The 16,426-nt window shown below is 33.1% G+C and overlaps 2 protein-coding genes and 1 long non-coding RNA gene across 6 annotated transcripts in view; 2 read left to right on the top strand and 1 right to left on the bottom strand.

The window, feature by feature from the left end:
• LOC126974905 (E3 ubiquitin-protein ligase HECW2) overlaps positions 1 to 16,426 on the top strand; it is a 168,440-nt gene that overhangs the window by 37,735 nt on the left and 114,279 nt on the right. The window lies entirely within an intron of this gene.
• Positions 257 to 3,004, top strand: LOC126974965 (putative nuclease HARBI1). Its single transcript, XM_050822732.1, has 6 exons — positions 257 to 739; positions 1,221 to 1,417; positions 1,548 to 1,680; positions 1,760 to 1,904; positions 2,184 to 2,577; positions 2,755 to 3,004. The coding sequence occupies exons 1-6, from the start codon at positions 512 to 514 to the stop codon at positions 2,756 to 2,758; spliced, it is 1,101 nt and encodes a 366-aa protein (XP_050678689.1). The 5' UTR covers positions 257 to 511; the 3' UTR covers positions 2,759 to 3,004.
• LOC126975020 (uncharacterized) lies at positions 2,804 to 4,223 on the bottom strand. Of its 2 annotated transcripts, XR_007731616.1 has the most exons (4): positions 4,087 to 4,223; positions 3,809 to 4,001; positions 3,040 to 3,154; positions 2,804 to 2,960 (listed from the first exon to the last, which is right to left on the bottom strand). It is a non-coding gene; the product is annotated as an uncharacterized LOC126975020 (long non-coding RNA). The 2 variants fall into 2 exon arrangements; XR_007731615.1 differs by having other exon boundaries at positions 3,809 to 4,164.

Here is a 16,426-nt window from a genome sequence, read left to right as displayed (position 1 = left end):
TTAAAATTCTAAAAATAATAAATTAAATAAGGTAGCAAAAGTTATTAAAATATAAAAAAAACTGGGCGGTACGTGATTCAGAAGCACATCCCACCCCGCGTTCAATCAGTTTACTAAAGATCCGTTTCGGAGCCAAAAATTGAACTCGTCAAAATTAACAATATTATAAACAGTGACCTTTTATAAAAATACGTTCTCCGGATACGTCGCTTTGGACAATAAAAATAAGATATAGAGTCGACAATCACGCTCAGGAGCCCTATTACGAAAATCGAAATACGAAGTTTCGGTTGACGGATCGTACATTTTCCTATTACGAAAGTGTTTCGAATCCGATGATCGAAACGAAGTTCGTGATTAGACATTTTGTCTTTCGTTTACCTTATTCCCAAATTCACTTGACATTTACGTTTTCGTTGTTGGACATTGTTATGATCGTAACAACAACGTCACTTTTTACGACAGACATATAGGTTTCGTTTTAGATAAAATATATTTATTTTACTATAAAATGGCACGTTTATTAATATACGAAGAGGTCTTTTTAAACGAAGAAAACTTTGAAAGAGCAAGAGAGCGACGTCGTCTTCGGCAATATTTATTTAATAAACAAATTCCCGATGGGCAATTTGTTTTAAATTATCGCCTTAATCGTAGTTTATATGAAAAACTGTGTGAAGAGATCATACCACTAATGCCTCCTAATAAAAATACGAGAGGGATTGATCCCTCAATCAAGGTAAGTTATATTATTATATTGGATATACAGGAACTCGTTAGTTAAATCCTAATTGTAAAAGATTAATATATTGGTAGGTATTGTCTAACAGCCACTGTTATGTTATTTTTTTATATTATAAACATTTTAATTTACATACCTCTTAGTTTTTCCTTTATTTTTGGGTACAAATAAATATCAAATACTTTCTACACGATTCTACTATTTAAATTGTCAAAATTTCTAAGGCCCATTTAATCACAATACAATAATCACATATTCATTTTTATTTAAAAGATAAACATCTATAAAAACAATATAATTCAAATTGAAACTATTAAAAATCTTTGCTTTTACATTTTCATCAAAATTGCTTCTTCTATCAACAACAAAACTTTTTCTTCTGATTCCATTTTGTTTAAAAGCTTTTCTATTGAAAATTGTCCACAGGTCATAATATTTCTGTGTCAATATTCCAACCAACAACAATTTATACTTACAGATCCTTACTGCCCTTGCATTTTATGGGAGAGGGAGCTATCAGGGAGCAGTGGGACTAAATATGGATGGCCCTTTGGCACAGCCAACTGTGTCAAAGTGCCTCAAACAAGTAACCGAGGCACTTAATAGTTCATCCATATTAAGGACATATATTAAATTTCCCCAAAACAGACAGGAACGAAATTTTATAAAAGAAAGGTATTGTTTTACTTATAAATAATTTGACAATTAAAATATGATTCTCCCACAATGATAAGAGTGATGTGCTTGAGGATTTATTATATTTTTAAATGAAATTTCATTAGTAAAATTGCATTTTTGATTTCAGTTTTTATGAAAAATATGGGTTTCCTGGCATATGTGGGTGCATTGACTGTACTCATATAGCTATTGTGAGGCCACAAGAAAATGAAGAGCGTTTTTTTAATAGAAAACATTTTCACTCCATTAATTGTCAAGTGGTGAGCTGTCTAGCATAACATACAATATTTTTTTTATACATTTTACAATAATATATTTATTATTTGTAATCTATTTTAGATATGTGATGCAAATTGCAATATAATTAGTTTAGATGCCTCATATGGTGGAGCTACTCATGACTCATTTATTTGGCAGAATAGTGAAATTTGTGACCACCTGGAGAGTCTCACTAATACCACAGATGAGACCGCTATACTACTTGGTTCGTAGAAAAATTATTATTAAATTTTCATTAATATTATTGTTTCTTAACATTGTTAACATACAAAATTAGAATATTTCATGTTTACATACTTCATTTTTATGTGTTGTTAATTAAAATATAGATGTAATGTTATGTTTGATTGTATGATTAGTTTTAGATTGATTTGTTTGCTGCGTTTGTTATTCTTGTTTGTTTGTAACTGTCACATTAAGTAATACCTCTAATGATAGTTGCTATGTGTGGTAAATAAATAAATTAATAAATGAATTATTGTAGGTGACTCCGGCTATCCTCTAAGGAGATATCTGATGACCCCAATTGATGGAGCTCCAGATGACTCTCCAGAAGGACACTATAATGCCAAACATAAAAGAGTAAGATCCACTATAGAGCGCACTTTTGGGCAACTAAAAGGTCGATGGAGATGTCTTTTGGCAGCCCGGCAACTCCATTACAAGCCAGAAATGGCCGCAAAGATAACAATCGCATGTTGTGTTTTACATAACATGTGTGTTCAGTCGGGGTTAGATCCTGTAGAATTAACACAGGACGAACTTCATGTAGAAGCGGAAAGGCAAAGAAGGGTGAATCAACATGTTACTGGGCCACCATTAGAGCAGGGGCAGCGCACACGAAATGAGCTAATACAATTACTCAACAGAAATTTAAGGTAATCAAGTAGTTTTCCACTAGATTTAACTATAATTGCAATCTGCCTGTAAGTGATAATATAAGAAGTTGAGATGAAGACTACTCTGGCCAATATTCAACGAATTGTATTCTAAGAAATCATAAAAATTTGTGTTTAATCATGTAAATACAAATAATATTATTTCTTTTGTTGCAGATAAAGACAGAGGTTTTTGTACATATATATATTTAAATAAAAAAGGGACTAAAGTTTTTCAATTATATTTTTCAAATTATTATTCAATTCTTTTAATTCCTCCAGGATGCCTGCTAGGATATCCCTTTTATCTACTTCAAGGCGAAGGATTTGTTGCTTTATGTCGGGCTGTGACACACGTACCCGTCTGCGTGGCCGCCTTGATGCTGTAAAATTTTGGTAGAAAATAAATAACTTAACTACATAGTAATAGTGCTTGTTTTTTTGTCTATACCTTTTTATTACCTTGAATATTGTGTACTTCTGAATCAATATCAGGAGTAGCTTCAAGGGTCTCTTTGTTAGTAGAGGTGTTTGATATGGTTTCAGTAATTGTCATTGGTGTAGGCTGTTCTAAAGGCTGCAAGTGGAAATGAAAAATATACAATTGATTAAGCATTATATCATAAATAGTCATACACAAATAACCATATGAATAACACTTATAAAACATATAATATTGATAATCCTTTATCTCAGATATAAGTAGGTTGGTATGTATATTATATTTCTTAGTATATTAATTACTCATTTTTTATACTATGTTAGTATGGTTAGTAACACATACTTTGAGCCCAATGGTTGTTTCCATGTACTGCTTAAAGAGGAGGGAGTTATTAGCAAATATATAGGTATATAAACATAATATAGTATATATCTGTGCAAATCATAAATAACAAGCATTACCTCAGGAAAAGCTGGCACATTGCAACCTGGTATATTTGGCTCACCAAAACCATGTCCCATTACAGCGATGACCTTTAAATCGTTCTGGGATAATATGCCAGCTGTTGGTGGCCCACCACCAGTGCCAGTGGCAGATCGAAGCGCTGCTGCATTGGCTTTTTTGGCCAAGTATTTTTTATCAGCCCACACCTTAGCACGAACATGCAATAATCATGCAAATGCAAATATAATGAGTAAATAAAAGCGAAATTTTCATAAATTAAAACAGTTACACATATTGTTAGTGATTATAAGTTAATTTAACTTAATATTTTAAATCGTTTATTACCTTCTTCCACTGCTGCACAGTTTTTACAGCACCTCCAAGGCTATTTAAATGGCTTGTGATATTATCCCACAATCTTTTTGATTGAACACGACCCTCTACGCTATGTATAAGGCCACGGGCTAAATCTGGATTTTTCATCATGAAATCCATAAGGGTTTCGATTTGAGTACCCGTGGCAGACATTTTATTTAAACTGTAAAAAATAGTTTAAAAATTATGTTTCTAAGATCTATAAGTAGATATTTTTAGTTTAATATTAATAATTAAATAAAACTTACTTGCTTAAAACTTTTATATTACTACTGAAAAATTTTAAACCAAATAACCGCGAAACTACCACAGATTAAATTAAAATATAATGACATGTAATGTCAAATTTAATAAAAATAGCATTTTTTCTTGCAGGAAAATAGATTTTTTCTTAAATAGATAATTTAAACGTAATATAAGGCAATTCCACTATTTAAATACATCTTAACATAACGAAAAACTTATTTTTAATTTTTTTAATTTGTTATCGGTTTTCACACGATTTATCGGTAATATAAGTATGTACATTAATATCATCTTTGTGTAATTTTTTTATGTCTATGGTTCCGAAACGAATTACGTCCGCACTATTCGGATCCGAAGTACTTTGGTAATAGGATTTAAATCGAAGTTCGGCGTTCTTTCGTTTCGGACCGAAACTACGTATTTCGATTTTCGTAATAGACCTCCAGAGTAATGGAGCGTCACTTAAATGAACGGATGGTGTTTATGGTGTACCAACACTTACTCATTGTGAATGACTATGGGAGGAACCAGTTTCGAACTTTACCTCTTTTATTTTTAACGTTTGATATATAAACTAATACGCACATAAAATATATTTAACGCCTTTATTATATTATACTAGCTGACCCAGCAAACGTAGTATTGCCATATAAAGCAATAAAAAAATTCAATAATTAAAATTTTTGGGGAATAAAAAATAGATGACGACCGCTATACACAGTAATTTTCAAACAAATTGGTTTACTCGTTTCGGAGGAGTTTGGTAACGAACACCGGGACACGAGAATTTTATAAATAAGATTATACATATAGTAGTTTATGTTTTTTGAGTTTTTAATTGATTTATTCAATTCATTTGGCGATTGGTTTGAATTAGAAAATAAATGCAAAAACTATATGTAATAAGTACTTTTCTACGTGCGTAATTATTTAAGTATTTTTGAGGCGGTGAATGTTTAATAAACAAATTCCGACGAGGCCAAATAATATGTGAATCTCTGCTTTATTAATTTATTATGGTGTTATACATGGGGCGGTCACTATCACGACTTGATAAGCTATTATTATTATAATTTACAATTACTACTTAGGTCGAGCGCATACATACAAGTGTTGCATCGACTAAACTGTTTCGTCGAGTTTTGTACTTTTCGCGATTTCTACTCAAGAGTTTAGTTGATGGGAGTGCGCATACAATCGATTTTTTTTATCTCCTCAAATCGACCAGTCTTTATTCAAGTCAAGGTTGGTCGAGAGAAGATTTTAGGTTATGCTTTCCTTTATAGAAAATTTAAGAGAGATAAAAAAATGCTTATGTAACGAGACTGGCAGTTTCGCTTAGTCGCGGATCGACTGTTAAGTCGATGGTCTGCGCACATCCATAGAATGCAATACAAATTAAGCGCTTGATCGATAGTTGTCCAACTTTTAAATCAAAAGCGAATCGATAAAGCTTCTGCAAAGCAAATCGACTATGGAGTTGACAGTACGTTCGCTTTAATATATTCTTTTAAGCATATGATACACAAGAAAACAGTTGTTCAACTAAAAGTTGTATGTATGCGCTAGACCTTAGTGTTAGTAACTCGTCAGTAACCTCGTCCATTCATAACAAAAAAACAGAAACTAGCTCTTATAACTATAGACAGCGTCAGACAAAATATAATAGTCCTAATCTTCGAAGGAAACGTTCCGCCACGTTATGAAGTGGGTTAGCGTGTCGAACTCAAGGTCGCTTAATTAACATGATAATGATCCGGCCGAAACTAGGGACACAAGTATCCTTTTGTGTGGGTGCACTCCGCGTGCTCTGGTTATGTGGCTCCTATTTCAAACACGTTCTTTATGGAATTGGAGAACAAACGAGCGTACAGGACCTGAGGATGAATGAGCCCTGCCGCCCAGCTAAACTCTACACCACACGGCACAAACTTATTATCACCATCACCATGTTGATGTGGGGCGTTAAGCCACAGTGTTGTTTTCAAGGGTAATGCTAATGATGGGGGAAAATAAGAGCAAGTAAAAGAGGGGAAATCGTGAAAAGCGGCTTATCTAATGTTAAGTGGAAACTGCTGCGATATGGGATATATGATATATATATATATATACGGGCGTGCATATCATATAGGCAATTAGGCAGTGCTACCTCGTTATGAACCTAAATGAATATAGCGTTAAAGTTTATTTAGCTTATTTTCCGTTTTTTTATAACCAAAGTACTATTGAACCTACTCATAAAATAGGAAATTTTATATTTGATATTTATAGAACGCTAGATACTAAATACCTACGGTAAGCAATCTCCTGATTGCATATTCCAAAGCTCAACTACGACTAGTTAGATCTACAGTGCCTACCTTGAAATTTCCTTGCCTAGAAAACCAATGCACGTCACTGACCGTAGGGATAAGTATATCCCCTATGGTGTTATTGATGAACTTATTATACGTAACCAATTTGGGTTTGTCAATGTGTGAATTAGGTAGTGGTTAGCTAGGTATTCAAAATGAACTAATGCATTACGAGGCTGACTATTTATAACTCGTAAATCCAGCCAAACAATGTAATTGCTTTCCTTCCCTATCTTGCTGAATCTCCGTTAGGGATGTTTTTAGTTTTGCTCTTACAGGTTTGTTAGTAAATTGTAAGTATATGTTAACCAAAGGTGACACAGCAAGTTTAAATTCAGTCAATTAAACCTCTTTTGAATCTTACGTAATTATATTTCTAATTGCATTATTATAGCTCGAACGTCCTTGATGTTGTAGGTACTTGCATGGTTTCCTGTTGCGAGTGATCGTGAACGCCGAGCACGTCACTCATTCAAACTTAATCAAAGCCTCTTGAATGAGATGTTTACTGTGTATGGTACGCCGTACGCGACGTGTATGTATTTGTATAATGCAGCTCAAATGTTTCCTGTTATGTTATAGAATTGTGCTACAGCGCAGTAGAACAATCGATTTCATTTCGTCATAGAAGAAAATGTTTTTATTCGTCATCAATTGATAATAGATTTCTCTAGCCTGGATTAATATCACAAGCGTCGAATAGAAAATCATCTGACAAGATGTTATTATCATCTAGACCTTTGGTACATGACCTTTTTAAATGTTTTCGTGGTTGAACTTGTATCTTGCGCATGCTCTTCTAAATTCTTCAGGTCCGAGTGATAAACTTTTGAATAAGTGGTAGTTGTTGACTTAAAAATATTTGAATCGGCACACTATGAGCTTTTAGAGCTACATTACTTCAAACACTATACTTTGGTTAAAATGTGGGTTATCAAATGTATGTATAGAAAAATGTTAGCGATTCCTACTAGGTTGCAGTTTGTACGGACTAAGTGAAGCAGAGGGCCTCACAACTATTCGCATCGAATCGCACATTGTCCCTACTGCTATATAGTGCGTTAGCTCTATTTTGTTTATTTTATGTACGCAGGCTGCCACATAGTTTGTATATAAATTGTAATTTTCGAAAAAAAAATACTGGCCTAGCAAAAAATATGAGGAAGAAATGGAAATTGGACTGTCATACAAATTTTAGCATATTTAGATGACATGATGATTTATAAATGACACAGAAGGCAACCGAATACTGGACGAAACGATAAAGTAAACCAGTCAAGTAATAATGTCGGTCCGTCGCTAGCTGAAACAGTATATATGTGAGTTTTCCCATCGATCCATTCATGTAAACTATTACAATCAAGTCCCGGAGCATCATTTACATTAGTTATGCATATTGCGCGGCCAGGCTTGGTCACTGTATATCTGGTCTCCCCAAGGCCGGCTGGTTCGTTAATGCTGCTCTTCCCTCCGCGTCCGCCCGCTGCGACAGGATACTCTCTCTGTGTGCTATGCCATACGTCCGATCGGTTTCTTTTTAAATCGATGTTGCAGTAAAAACTCCACACGTTTGTAATTCACCGGATGCGCTAACGAGCGAATTTTTTTAGACACTGCGCCAATAGTTTTGTTTTGTTTTGAATTAGTTTCCTCTATGGCTTTATTTACTCGTTTCATAAAGTATTGAGTTAATATAGTTAATGTTTTGAAAGATCTGCTAATGGTAAGTAAGGGTCTAAGAGACTGTGTCTAAGCTGATCTTGGCTATATTAAAAAGTATAATCGTTGAATGTGGAACTTCATATTATGTAACAAGTTTCCTGAGACCCTGATAAATTTTCTTATTTAAATCTAAACTTAATGAAAAACTGTTTCAATGGAATCGAAACCCATTTCTTAGAGGACGCCAAATACACCCAATGCCAATGTTTGATGTTTTATGATTTGAAAAGTCGATGGACACTTCGGGAAATTACTGTCTTCCCGATGCTTGACCTGGCACTAAGAGAATATTGCCGAAGAGCGGGAATAAAACTAAACAGGGTTCATTTTACCCAATTCCCGACCTTATTATGATAGGCCTTCGATAGAAGACCGTATATTCAAAGTTGATGTCGATAATTTCCAGAGATCCTGCATGGCATTTGTATACGGAATCTACAACACAATTTACTTTCAGAATGAATGAAGAAGATATAATGCCTAAAAAAAAAGAAACTCATTCCCCAAATGAAAGACACGCCGCAGACTTCGGGTGACTCCGATTCTATTTCGAGGACTTCACGAAATACATATGAAGCGAAACGTTATAATCAGCACTTGGATGCTTTTTATCTGTGTATTACTTCCCTTCATATAATACTAACATTTTCTAAAGTTTGACCACGAAGAATGATTTTAAAGGCATTTTGAAATAATTTATCTTTTATAAGAATTTTATAAGAATAAACTTATGTCACTTTGACTCTTCGCATAAACTGTAATTCCTATCGAAGCAGAGCCTGTTCGTCTCTTCCCTCGTTTTTTACAAAGCATAAAAAAATCAGATCCAACTGGACGTTGTTGTTTCGGCGATTTACGTTTTAGTCTTCTTAAACTTTTTTTCCTGAAAACGTCAATGTGCGAGTTTTGATAGTGCTATATATCATCATGATCATAACCCGGAAGACGTCCACTGCTGGACAAAGGCCTCCCCCAAAGATTTTCACGAAGATCAGTCCTGCGCTGCCCTCATCCAACGTATACCGATGGTCTAGACCACATCTTTAATCTAATGGTATCTTTGGTATAATACTATCAATAATGTCATAAACACATAATAAGTTGCTGAGCCACTGATTACACATAAACTTTAATTCAGAAGTTGTCATCTCAAACATTTTGACGTGATGATATCAAAAAAGTCAATTCCATTTGTGTCGAAAATTGTGGAGAATTCGCCACTATATTTGCAATAAATCATCGAAATGTAGCTGTGCTTCGTAACGGTATTTTGGTTAGTACGGGCCGTGCAGGAAGACGGACGCTATAAACACACTTTCAGTAAAGCAATACCATCGTTGAAACAACGCTTTCGTTTACCGAATGATGTCATTCGCTTGCATCAAGCACAAGTTTTGAAAATACCATTCGGTGCAATAATCATGTGGGTATTTACAATTATATGCACCTGCATTTTATTGCTTTTATCTTTATACGAAACTGTTGATCAATGAACATCTAACGTTGCATGAAATCGTTAAATCACCATATTATTATTATGTAACATGTGTTAATAAATATATTGTCAAGATTTCTGGTAAACAGAACATACTGTTAGCCGCCCGGATAAGAGATGATTCTGATACCTTGCATATGACACTTTGATACAATTTTTTCGAGGGTTACGACACACTAGCCGACGAGACTACTTCGGTGCTTGCAACAAAACCTTGTGTTGCTCGTAACCGGCACAGAATATCTTTGCCGTGCTTTTTCATAACATACAACACATATCAAGGTCAAAGTCAATGAAACTTTATTCAATTAGGCTCTAACTGAGCGCTTTTAAATCATCACTATAAATATTTCTTTTAAATTACTGAATCTTCCATATGTTTGGAAAAAGTTGAGTTCCTGAGAAGAACATACAAGAAACTCAAAGACCAATCCTTAAAATCATTAGAGTAATATTTTACAATGGCTGTAGAATATTAAATAACATGCTGTACATAACAAATTACTTTGTAAAGTGACGCATCCAATGTATGAATAGTGTTCAAAGTTAAAAGCTGTTCAAATATCAATCTATACTAATATTATAAAGCTGCAGTGTTTGTTTGTTTGTTTGAACGCGCTAATCTCTGGTACTACTGGTCCGATTTGAATGATTCTTTCAGTGTTGGGTAGTCCATTTATCGAGGAAGGCTATAGGCTATGTTTTTTTTTTCAAAATTAGGGATCCGTAATAAAATTGCTATTTGGTAACACAAGGTGTAAAATCGAAAACCTATTTTTGCGTGCGCTGCAAAAACTATTGACAATAGAACAAAATGATGTACAGGCTATAATATAGGCAATATTTTATTACTTATAAAACTATCGCGTGAATTATACTTTATATGGCAAAACAACGTTTGCCGGGTCAGCTAGTATTTCATAAAAAGTAATAAACTTTAACCAATATAAATAATCATCGCATATTGGATGCATGAACATTTAAAACTTGAATTCATAGTTTGTGATTGGATGCTTCGTGAACATGATGGTCGTGATTACTATTAAAATAAGTAATCACACACAACATACAATGATTTATTTATTATAATTATATTCTAACGCACCTTAACGTCTAATTTAAGATACATATATCAATCAAGTTGGTTAGACCGTATCGGTCTTATTTCTAATAATAATATCCCTCGTAAAGCTACTTTTCGATATCGAACAATCTTTGTCTCGTTCTCAGCACTAACGCTATTTCTTAGGCAATACAAATGAGTTGAATAAAAAAATAGAGAACTTAGATATATTTTCCAGTAGTCTACAGGTATATAAACCAAGTCTTATATAATTTAAATTCTATAATCAATTTTAAATTATTTTTTTTATTTCATATTAGTTAATAGTTAGTAATAATAAGTATGTAGTATTTTATTTTTAAAACACCAACTATGAATGTTGTTTACCTACATCTGTTATTGGTACAAACATCAGTAATTTAATTTCTGAAATAGTTTTATGTAATTGTGTGTACTGGTTAAGTGTGTTTAAATAAATAATATAAGAGATTATGTAAATTAACGACTTAAGTTTGAATTGTGCGAAGTTCAAATATGTATAATTATCGCTTTAAAATTATTTATAACTTTTTTGCATACGATATTCATCATTCATATGTAATTTATTCTCAAACATCTTCCTGGTCTGAACCGGTTTGCGGTGATGGATCGTATTTTGCTTAGGTGCTATTATTAATAAAGAAATTCACATTTTCTGACTTGGTTGTAAGTCTGTGGACTCAGTGAAGCGCAGTATTATGGTCGTGTTTTATCGTTATTAAAGCTTTATGCTGTATTAACTGTATATTGTTTAGTGTTAGTAAACAGGCCATAAAGAAATATATTGATTCGTGCTGGTGTTAATAATATTAGGTTGTTACCGGCAAAGCAGTCAAGAAAATTGAGTAGCGGTATAGTGCTAAGAAAAAAAAATTATGTGCCCGTGTTTATAGTTCAAATAAAACTTATTTTTGTACGTTTATATTGACTTAGCCTGTATCTACATTTGTAATAGAATCTTTGCTCGTGATTTTCTGCCCTTTTTAAGATCTCCAATTTATTTGACCCGGGATCCGTATGGATCGACGACGATACAATTTTTTTATTACTTTGGCCTTGTATGCTAACTAGGATCACCAGGATAATAAAAAAATGTTTAACAAAAAACAACCAACTTTAGACAATATTATAAGCACTAAAAAGTAAAAAAAAGAATTGCGTATTCTACAACTTAATAATCAACTTATTTTTAGAGTTCTCCTAAGATAAAATGAAATAAAAATTATAGAATACCTGAAAGTCAATGAAATTATTACGACAATATAATGAAGATAGGTACAATTATTATTATTTTTGGTATCCTCCCTCCGCGGCCCCCCTCTCGCCTCGTCACATCGACACAAGCACATCTTACCTATAATTATGTAGTTATAAACCTACCTTGGCTGACACCGACTCCAGAAAAATTTCATAAATATGTGTGGTGTGATATTAAAAATAATTATTATAAAGTTTGTGTGGTAAAGGATAGGGTAAAGATTACATTTATATTATTACATTAATGAATTTTTAAATGACCTAACCATAACATGTGAATGAAGCGATCTATATTTCATGTATAAGTTTTAATATTATACAATTTTATTAAATAAAAGACCAGTTAAGTTTATAGCGCCTGTTCTTTTTACCTGCAAACTATGAGGTATATCTTTTAGTATGTATTTTGAATTGTACTTGAATTTGATGATATCACAATGGCTGTGGGTCGTGAAAGGAGAAGGAATTTCGTTTACATCGAAGTCCTGAACCCAACGCGACAGCATTCCTACGAGGTGTCGGACACATGGCGTACGCCCACACCACCCTTTATCAAGCAGGCAGCACACTGCACAACCATTCAATGATCAATAAACACGAACAGTGGGCGAGTGGTCGTCGAACTGCCGCTGCTCTAATTCAATTTACCAACCCACAGCATCACCGACAATCCGCTTTCCTGTCGCCAACGTTACTTAACCGACGCATAATCGTTAAATAATGCCAGATTAATGTCTATGGACTTATTTTTTGAATGCATTAAATCTCTCGATGAAATGTGAACGCCCGGGAATAATGGGTATTAAAGATCGATTCTAATTTTATAGTTCATTCAACTATAGTCAGGCGTAGATGGAATCTTCTGGCTGTTGTCGTCTCGAAATTTGATAGGATAATATTTATTCTGGCGTTAGAATTATTAGTAGATTTTTGACAGTTTTGTAAATACTAGTCACGTATCGTGATGACTATTGAGTCTTGTCAAACCCGCATTTACAAGACGCAGTGGCGTCAAAACATTAACAGGAGTTTCTTATCAGTTCTGTTCCCCATGTCAAAGGCCCTTTACTCGAACTGATGTAGTTTCGCGACATTTACCAAGTGTCGTTATCACTCCCTATGGTAAATAAATATATTGCTATTCTACTCTATTGTTACGACAATAGGCATTCTCAATAACTTATTTGGCATTCCCATTGGCCAATCCAAAACACGTCTCGTGTTCTCGTTGGTCGTTTTAATACATGCTCCTTCATTTTATTTATTGGTGCTAAGTAGTACGTTATTGTTATGATTTAATAATGTATTATGACTAGAAATGACCCAACTTATCTTTACCTAAATAATACATATTTAATTACTATAACTAAGACAAGTAAAATTTTCTGAGCTTAAACAATTTGAGCTCTAAACATATTTTATAGAGTTACCTGGTCTAAGACACTTTGCAAATTCGGGCTTACATGTTCTTAGAAATTAGAATTTCGAATCACTTTCTTTATTTATCAGTCAGTATGATGCCCAGGTGTATCATTTATTAATTAGTTAAATTTATATAATTTAAATATTACTATTAGGTATTCATTATTGATTATAACTTTTTAACTGTCACGGGTTTGCCACCACCCCCCTCGAAACAACGTTGAAATGAATAAATAATCCTCAAACTTACTTTCGAAGTCAAATAAACTTTATTCAAGTAGGCTTAAACTAAGCGCTTTTCAACCGTTACAACAAATATTTCTTTTAAAATTGCTGAATTAACCATACGTTCGTAAATAGTTGAGCTCGTGAGAAGAACATATAAAAATTCAACGGCCACTCTTTTCAATCAAATAGAGTATTTTACAATGGCTGTAATATATATATATATATATGTACATAACAAATTACTTTGTAAGGTGCTGCATCCAATATATGAGTCGTATTTTAATAATATAAACTATATCATAGAAAGTAAATAGAATTAAGAATATAGAGAGGAATTATTAAAATCTTTCACATTAACTGCTTTAATAACATCTTATTTATATGTAACTAAACAGGAAGTAACAAAAGTAATCTGAGAAATAGGTTTAGGGTTTGCGGTTTAGAGGATTGGTTGTGAGCTCGTTAACGCGTCTCATTGCGGCCGTAAATTAGCATCAGCGACCGGATCTGCAAGGATGGGCTGTGTCACCTTGAGAGCCGGATGGCGGTAGCTGACGAAGGAGCTATCGGCCATCAATCGTCCCGCCGTATATTATGGACGTCTGTCTGTTTGTCTTCGCGTCTGAGAATCGTTTTTATTTTATGATCACCACGTCCGCTTTATTTGACCTTACTCAAGGACAATGCTTCGTTTGTTTGTTTTGTTTGAATTGTTCGAATAAATTATACCATTTTACCGTTCAAATAATTTAATACTACATATTATATAAAAATGTTTATTTGTCTGTCTACCTATACTTTTTAGGATAACGTAAGCTAATGAACGGTTGAATAAATAATTACTAATGAAAGGTATAATAGGTCGGTGATCGAAGCACATTTTAGCTTCTTCTAGTCTATTCTATTAATATACTAGCTGACCCGACAGACGTTGTTCTGTATATTATAATAAATTAAATAATGTTTTTATATGAATTTGTCAATAATATATCATAACATCAAAAATTCCTTCGTAAAATATGCACCCTGCTGTCGTAATGAAATTGTTTCACAGTAGAACTGTCAAACCGTGCGTCAATAAATTCTCTCATAGAAATTTTGTATGGACACATCAAAGGAAAAGCAAATATGTTGTTTTTATTTAATTTAGCAGCATTTTCCTATTTATTCACCTTTTAAACCTTCTCTGGACTTCCACAAATAATTCAAGACCAAAATTGGCCAAATCGGTCCTGCCGCTCTCGAGTTTTAGCGAGACTAACGAACAGCAATTCATTAATTATTATCGCTTATAGAATAGGAGAAGAAAGAGCTTGCAGGTAACCTGGTGGTAAGTGACCACTCTAACTCTTTTGAAACACAAAAGGAATAAGAAAACAATTTTAGTATTATTTACATAATAAGTTATATACTCACAGAACAACAGACAAAACAGTTATAATAAAGATGGCGTAAAAAAAGGGGATATCTACATTTTCACAGCGTTTGTCACATTTCATTGCAATCACTGGCAAAAGAAAGGCATATTTTTTTAAGTGTATGATATCATGATATTGTCACTAATAGATCTCGTTACAAATAAGATTCCCTTGTAGAGTCCTTTTATAAATGAATAAAATATATTTTGTAACTAATCGTCATGAAGGGACGCCCCATGGTGACATAGAGGCTCAGCATGATTTTCCCATTTATAGTAAACCTAGGTAATGTTGGATCTAATACATATAAATATTTTTTCATGTATTCGTGGAAAACGTTCTCAACCTTCAACATTGGATAGGGTTGCCAGCCTTCAACATTAGATAGGGCTGCCAATATAAGATCAGATTAGATTTATTGTTGAGATTTCATTGTCTATTACAGCAAAGAATATTACGTACATTTTAATCTTTATAATCGTTTCTTTAAAATATTTAAGTATTTATACTCTATTCACCTGTTCTTATTTATCCGGATCTATTTATGACTACATATTATAAAACAAAGTCTTTCGCCGCGTCTGTCTGTCTGTTCGCGATAAACTCAACAACGATAGCACCGATTTTCATGTGTTTTCACCAATGGTTAGCGTGATTCTCGAGGATGGTTTTATTTTTATTTATATAATTTGTTAAGTTTTTGTATTATTATATGCACGGTATTTGTTGGAGGTGTCGAAAAAAATAAGCCGTCTTAAAAGCCGTTAAAACGAAAACGCTGTCTAAACTCTTTGAGATATAACAAAAATTTTTTTTTGTGAATTTTTTTTTCTGAATACTTATCTCATTTGTAACTAATTCAATATAGTATTATATAATAGGCGTGTATAGTATTGTGTAACTTATATAGCTTGTAATTAGTTGTTAATTTGTATTACTTTTGTTTTGTGGTTTTTATCTTACCGTTGCTTACCTTTTAACTAAAAGTGTCGTATAAATTGTTGGAAACTTCACTGGTGAAAGTGTAAGTTTTAAGATTTGTTAATATTTAAGTATCATAATTGTTTCCTATACATGAATAAATAAATAAAATAAAATAAAAATAATGTATGGTGGAATTGTGTATCTTATGTGTATAGGTCTAGAGAAAATTCCGTGATGGCATATGTCTATCTATTAAGTTAATTTGTTTTATATTAAACTTTGTAATAAAACAATCGCCATATATCTGCGAAAGCTTACTATTTTCTTTATTTTCAATAAGAAAGAGAAGCTATGAATTATTTATTCTAGTTGATACTACAAATTTTGTGAGGAATACAACAGACTTGATTTCAACGGCAG

This window comes from Leptidea sinapis, chromosome 34, assembly GCF_905404315.1.
Source record: "Leptidea sinapis chromosome 34, ilLepSina1.1, whole genome shotgun sequence".
Lineage (NCBI taxonomy): Eukaryota > Metazoa > Arthropoda > Insecta > Lepidoptera > Pieridae > Leptidea > Leptidea sinapis.
The sequence above is the reverse complement of the archived record's forward strand: the minus strand, read 5'-3'. Positions and strand labels throughout refer to the sequence as shown.